Source organism: Sardina pilchardus, chromosome 24 (assembly GCF_963854185.1).
Source record: "Sardina pilchardus chromosome 24, fSarPil1.1, whole genome shotgun sequence".
Classification (NCBI taxonomy): Eukaryota; Metazoa; Chordata; class Actinopteri; order Clupeiformes; family Clupeidae; genus Sardina; species Sardina pilchardus.
The window spans coordinates 10,341,494-10,348,993 of record NC_085017.1 but is presented as its reverse complement, the minus strand read 5'-3'; the positions used below and the strand labels follow the sequence as shown (position 1 = coordinate 10,348,993).

The 7,500-nt window shown below is 50.2% G+C and overlaps 1 protein-coding gene across 1 annotated transcript in view; it reads right to left on the bottom strand.

The window, feature by feature from the left end:
* Positions 1–1,309: 1,309 nt before the first annotated feature.
* trim46b (tripartite motif containing 46b) overlaps positions 1,310–7,500 on the bottom strand; it is a 34,522-nt gene continuing 28,331 nt past the window's right edge. Inside the window, exon 12 of the mRNA XM_062530128.1 lies at positions 1,310–1,486. Coding sequence (XP_062386112.1) covers positions 1,310–1,486 — 177 coding nt within the window. The remainder of the gene's footprint in view (positions 1,487–7,500) is intronic.

The window sequence follows — 7,500 nt, the reverse complement described above, 5'->3', positions numbered from 1 at the left end:
CGGGATATCTGGGACAAAGGGCACGGCATCGACGTCCCTGAAACACGATTAGATCGAGTTTTAATGCCCTCTGTGCAGACAAGGCACAAGCGAACGGGCATCGCATGCGAGGCTCTCTGGTTTTGCGAAACCTAGACATGCACGGATCACTTTGCCCCCCTCGGCAGAAAAAGCTCCGGGATGGAAACATCTGGTTGGTGGCTGAATTAATGCGAGGAGCAGAATGAAAAATCGGCTCAGAAAATGAATTTCCCAAAACTCGGACATGTGACATTGATATTGTCGGACAAAGGGGGAGTCTGTATGGCACAAAAAGCGAAACTGACAAGCATGACAAGTTATGATATATTAACGTGTCGCTGATGTTAATGGAGCATGTAACGCAGCTTAAACAGTACGAGAGCTGAAACATATCCATATGATGGTGCACTCCTCTCCCCTAGTCTATCGTGCCAGATGCGTTTCTGTAAGGCCGAGTATAAATGCACTCATAAAGTGCATGACATTGCCCTATATTAAACTATATCAATATCATATATAAACAATGTTGTGAAACAAAGGGAAATGTCAAACAGAAACACAAAGCAGAGAAGACATTGAAAATAATAACGTAGGGTATAAAAATGCAGTATAATAGGATAATAACAGTAGTATTATGGGATTGTATTATTTTACATAGACAAACTTCAGTAATAACAGGGATTGATAGAGAAAAGATAGAGGCCAAAGGACTTTAGGAGCTGCTGCTGGTGTGCAGTGACCATTTTAGGTCAGAGCACGGTAACTTGCATCTGTCTCTCTCCGTCTCTATCTCTCCGTTGGTTATCTCTATCTGTTTGTCCTTATAGTCCTCTGTAGTCTGTCCATTCTCTCTTGTCGTCTGTGGCGCGTTTCATCTCTCCGTCTCCCACACGTCTGTGTCGTGTCAGCCGGCTTTGACAGCTGCGGCAGGCGGGCGGGCGGGCGGGCGGGCCGGTCAGGGCTGGACGGACGTCTGCGTCCACTCCTCTCCCTGCTGACACTGATTGGCTTGGGCCGCAGCAGGGGGTGGGGGGGGGTTGTGTGTTTGTGTGTGTGTGTGTGTGTGTGTGTGTTTATGTGTATGTGTGTGTTTGTGTGTGTGTGTGTGTGTGTGTGTGTGTGCGTATGTGTGTGTTTGTGTGTGTGTGTGTGTGTGTGTGTGTGTGTGTGTGTGTGTGTGTGTGCCTCTGTGTGTGTGTGTGTGTGTGCGTGTGTGTGTGTGTGTGTGTGTGTGTGTGTGTGGAGAGGGTGTTGGAGAGTGGACCGCTGCTGTGGGGACCCAGGGAGCTCAGGGGAGCTCCAGAGTCTCCGCTGCCCGGCTGCACCACTGACCCCAGGGATAGCTGAGCTCCTCCAAAGCCCCCCCCCCCTTCTCCAGCACCTGCCAGCGCTTGACCTCTGACCTAGGGGAGGGAGTGGGTGGAGGTGAGGGTGGATGGGGGTCAGTGTTGACACAGTAATCGATCTAGGTGGAGACGGAGACGTGGCGAAGAGACACCAGCAGGGAGGAGATGTCCAGCCCAGTCCTCCCCTGTCACAGTGTCCAGACGAGCTGACCTCGTCTCCTCTAATTGCCTCGTATCTGTTGTCCCTCCCGCGTCTCTCCCCTAAATTCGTCTGGACACATGAACTCTCTCCCTCTCTCCTCATCCATCCCTAACTCTCTCTCTCTCTAACTCCAATCTCCTTCTAACTCCTGTAATCTTGTTGTCTTAATTATCTTTGGTCTATCTTCTCTTGATCTTTTTACTCTCAGACAAAGTGGAAATGTATTAAAACTGACTGGACTCCCATTCTCTCTCTCTCTCTATCTCTCTCTTTTTCCTCTCTCTCTCTCTTCTCTCTCTAGTCTGTTCATTTTTACTCAGTTCCCTCAGCTCCTCTCTGTCTTTTTTCTCACTCTTTCTCTGTTTTCTCTCTCCAATTTCTCTTTTTCTCTCTCTCACTCACTCTGTCACTCTCTCTTTGTCGTTTACCCCCCCCCCCCCATCCCTTCTGCTCTTTCTATCTCCTTGTGGGAGCACATTGACTGTGTTCTGATGTATGCACAGCTGGCTCTGACAGAGGGCTCCTGGAAACATGTGCACAAGTCAACCCCCCTGCCCTCTACCACCGCCCCCCCCCCCACACACACACACCACAACCCCCAGATGCCCCTCCATTCACAACCTGGAATTTTTACTGTTCCAGGGGGTCGGGGTCGGGGGTGGTAGGTGGAGGGAGGGGAGAGCAGGGTGGATGGGTGGGGGTTCGGCGAGTACTGTCACGATTCGGCCGTGCGAGTTTGACACTAGCGCAAAGAGAAGGGGCCTCGTCGCGAACTACGAAAAAAAACCACACACACACACACGGCACAGGAAACGTCTCACGACCGCACCGAGAAAGGTGTCTCCCCCACACCAGACGATCTTTAACACAGACCCTCCATCATCTGAGGTCCCACCCGGGCCGTTCAGGGGCCCCCGCCACGGGGGCCGTATTGACCCCCCCTCCACTCCGTGACTTATGGGTACCGGCTGGCGGTCCCCATCTGAAGTTACACACCTCCGTCCCGGCTGCGGGCCCCTCCGCGCTCATGTAGGTAACAGCTCGGACGCTGGCCGTGTTTGATAAAGCCATTAGAGCGGAAGGCGCCCCCCCCCCCCCAGACACCTGAGGCTCCCCGCAAAGCGCCCCGGCTGGAATGATAAACATTACGGTCGCCATTCATCCTGAAAAGACTTCAGGTGGTGTTAAGCCATATTTCAGCCGAACCCCCCGGTGAAAGTCAATAGCGGCGCTGGAAAAAGGAACTCCCTGGGAAGACGTCTGGGGTTGCTGGCGGGCGGCGGCAGCAGCAGTGGCGCAGTGATGTTTCTGCTTTACGGCGCGGTAACTGAGCACCAATGTAATCTGTATGTTTTACTGTCAAATGATAAACACAGAGCTCAGATTCGGGCCGAAAACTGCGACACCGAGAGACATACAAAGGCCAAGTGGCCTCGGCTATGAGAATCACCGGCTGCTTTTATCACGTGTTTGGAATCAGATAGGGTGCAAGAATTTAAACAATGTATGGAGCTGGTTAAAAACACCCTTTGAATTTAAGCAGTTTTGACATATTTTATCTCGTTCGTGCAAAACACAGAAATGTCAGAAATGTTCCAAAAAGCAATCAAGCTTCAGAATATAAACAGACAATGGCTTTTGCAATGCATTAGCCCAAGGCAACAGCATATGTATCAAGGAAATAGCAACAGCCTCAGTAATGTATTATGACAATATATATTATATGCACAGCATATTTGATTCACAGTGTATGAATTTATTATTAAAAAACATAATCCTTGAGATATTATTAGATGTTTTACTTTGAGGGATCTTTTACTATTCTGTCGCCAGACAGAATAAATCTAGCATGGGCGATTCTGTCCCAAGCGCTTGAGGCTTTGGCGCTGCGAGGGTTAAATCTCCCATCTCTCCACCCATGACAGCACTCCTTCCTGTGTGTAGTCTGTGGCCATATGGACACGCTCCAGTATTACTGTCACTCCTCATTTACTGCACAGGGGGAGACCACCCCTCAACTTGATTCCCCGCGCTCAATCCGCTTACCAAACATTTAGCTGATTGATTTTTTTCCTCTCTCTCTCTTTTTTTTATTCCTACTGGTCCTATTCTTTTCGCTTCATCAATTTAATAACAAACACGGCAGGCTCTGATGCAACAAATACAGGGGTGAAGTGGAGGGGAATCTGTATGGGTGTGTATGTTTATGTGTGTCTGTGTATATGTGTGTGTGTGTGTGTGTGTGTGTGTGTGTGTGTGTGTGTGTGTGTGAGTGTGCGTGCGTGCGGGTGTGTTTAAGTGTGTGTGTGTTTATCTGTGTGTGTGTGTGTGTGTGTGTATGTGTTTGCCTGCGTGCGGGTGTGTATATGTGTGTGTGTGTGTGTGTGTGTGTGTGTGTGTGTGTGTTTATCGGTGTGTGTATGTGTGAGTGTGTGTGTTTGTGTGTGCATGTGTTTGTGTCCTTGGAACAATAAGCATGTTTGTTTTTATGCATTCAGCATCCCCAGTCCATAGTTTCAACAATTTATTGGCACATCAATGAGTTTACGCTGAAAGGAATTTGCCTTTGTGCAGTTCATAAGTGCAAGACCAAAGCATAAGAGTTCACAGGCAAGCATCTAATTGCAAAGTCAAGTGAAGTGTATTGATGCTGCTGACCTGGCTGTAGTTGCTATGGAGTCCTCCGCCCATCCAAGTTAAAGGGAGGCCTCTTGCACCGATGCTTAACCCCAGCACACAGAGTGCCAAAAACATCTCTCTCCTAACTCATTCTCTCCATCCATTTTATCCGTTCACCCCAACCATTTCATTTTTTTCTGCTGTGCGTTTAGATTAGATTTAGATTGGAGTTAGATTTAGATGGCCAGTTTACTGATGCTTATCCAGACTAGACTGTCTTTGTGAGCTGACAATGCTGTTTGGAATGAAATGGAGGTCAAACAAAACAGATGAAAAGTGATGGTTTCAGGTAGAATTAAAAAAAAAAGTTATTCTTTCACAAAATCTGGCAACCCCCAGAGCCCCCCGTAGGGCGTAGGGGTCCTGAGCCCTCTTGGTCGAGAGCCGCCGCTCTCACTCAACGCCGTCATGGCGCACTGCTGTCAGCTTTCAGCGCAGGTGGAAACGAGACCATTGTGATGGTTCAGCTCAATTTTCCCCCCCTTCTGCTCCATGTTGTGCCAACCCGCACCACTGTGTGCTGTTTTTCTGTCGTTTGATGCCATGCCCGCAAAAATGTGCTGTTATCGAGCGAGACTTAGCAACAGATATACTGCATAGCTGCAGGTGCAGGGTGAATAAATGTGACTGTTGTTTCAGGATGTAGCCTTGGGAAGCTCCAGTGGAGACCAGAGCCCAAGGTTCAGAACGCAGATTTCGTTTTTTCCCTCCGTGGCCGTTCCGACAATGTGTTTCCTGTCGGACAGGAAAGCTCCAGACTCCAGAAGCAGCATGACTAAAGCTGCTTACCGAAACCTACTGGGTGGGAAGGAGTTAATCCCAGACTGGGAACCCCAAACAACCAGAGTCCTTCCTCTCTCTCTCTCTCTCTCTCTCTCTCTCTCTCTCTCTCTCTCTCTCTCTCTCTCTTACACACACACACGCACACACACACACACACACACACACACACACACACACACACACACTCAGAAGGAATCACTCTTCAGCTTACTCTTTCTCTCTTTCCGTCTCTCTCACACACACAGGCAAACACACACACACACACACACACAGAAGAAATCACTCTTCAGCTTACTCTCTCCCACACACACACACACACACTCAGGAGAACTTACTCTTCAGATTTTTCTCTCTCTCTCTCCGTCTGTCTCCCACGCATAGAGAAACACACACACACACACACACACACACACACAGGAAAACTCACTCTTCAGATTTCTCTCTCTCTCTCTCTCTCCATCTGTCTCCCACATACACATACACACACACACACACACACACACACACACACACAGGGAACACACCCTTCAGCAGTGCTTGTTCAGACGGCCCCAGACAGCCCAGGACAACAGGTACCATGCACACAGTGATGCTGCTGATGCTCCCGGTTACATAAACTCAATTGAAGCTAGTGATCTACGCGCACAAACTCACATCAGCCTTCTCAATACACGTCTTCATTAGCAGAGAGTGTGTGTTCCTGCGTTCCTGCGTGGGTCGATAAGCGACCAGATCGTGGCTGAGTTGGACGTGCTTGTGGGCCCGACTGGCGGCGAGGCGTCCGTACCGGAGCCAGATGCTGTGTGCTGCTACGCACAGCGAGACGGAACGCCTCTCAACACTTCCCAATAACACTCTCTAGCTCCCAATCCCAAAATTGGAAAACTGTCAGCCGAAGTGTGAAAAATGCATTCTGCCCGTATCCTGGTCTGGTCTCTTTTTGTTGGCACCGGGAGAGCCTTATAGGCACCCGTATTTTTCCATCGGTTCCACTCGGAGCCAGTGGCCCCGCGCGGCTTTGAAGCCGCAAGTCGGTCGGGGCCGGTCGGAGGAGCGAGAGTAGCCGTCAAACGGCCAAGTGGCGATTACCCGCCGCTAGTCTATTAGAGAAGGAGGCGAGGAAGCACTTTAAAGCCTTTACACGCACGCTTGGCATGCCACCGGGCGGCGGCTCCGTCCAGCAGCAGATGGCCGGGGTGGTCTGCGGACTTATAACACGTTGTGGGGTACAAGGGCGCGGGACTTCACTAAATCATCCCTCATGTCGTCTGTAGATATGGTGGTCCGACTCCCTTAAGCCGACTCCGGGAATGCCCCTTTACACACACACACACACACACACACACACACACACACACACAGTTACACACACACACACACACACACACACAATTACTCTTAACACAGATACACCCACCCACTCACTCTCACACACACACACACACACACACACACACACATAAAAGTACACTTATTAATACCCACACAGACTCACTCACTCCTGGCCGATGAAATGATAATCGTGAGCGTTAAATACCCGTAAATCTTTGGAGGTATTTAAAAAGCGCCCTGCCTGCGTTTGTGGGAGGATTACGCCCGCACCCCCTGGCCCCGCAGGTCACTGTGGTGGCTGCATACCTCCAGCCAGCCTAAACCCAATCTGTTACGGATTTGGACTAGGAAAGAGAGGTGGGATACGCAGAGAGAGGGAGAGGGGGGGATGGAGAGGGAGAGGGGGAGGGATGGAGAGAGAGAGAAAGAGAGAGGGAGGTAGAGAGAGAGAGAGGACAGAAGCTCCTGGTACTTAGAGAGGAAGGAGGAAAGAGAGATGGAAAAGGAGAAAGAAAGAAAAAGGAAGGAGGGGGAACAAAGAGAAAGAAAAGGGAGGAGGGAGAGATGAAGAGAGAGAAGGAGAGAGAGGCAGAGAGGGAGGAAGGGGGGATGAAGAGAGGAGAAAGAAGGGAGAGAGGGAGGAAGAGAAATGAGAGAGAAAATGATGGAGGGAGAGAGAGAGAGGAAGAGAAATGAGAGAGACATGATGGAGGGAGAGAGAGAGGGAAGCGCAGAGGAGAGGAGGAAGGTGAGAAGGTGCAGCGGAAACAGGAGTGGGGACGTCTCGTGTTTGCTTTGCGGCGCTGTTGACATGAGCGATCGGCTGCAATGGAGGCCCAGGCGGCAGCTTTAACACCCCTCCCTGGCCGAGTAAACCTTTCACTGCGCCGTGCGACATGACAAAACCACACGCTGGCTCCCCTCGCTCCCCTCACCTTCCGCCCAACTCTCTTTCATCTCTCTCTCCCTCTCTCTCTCTCTTTCTCTCTGCCGCACCTCTTTTTAGCTTCGTATTTTCTCAAAGGAGCGTGGTGGCGGTGGTAGGAACATACCTACCATGCAACTCCTTGGGTCTGCGCTCGCAGCAATATGGGAGCTATTACCGACACATGTTGATATTCATATCTGGACTTGAAA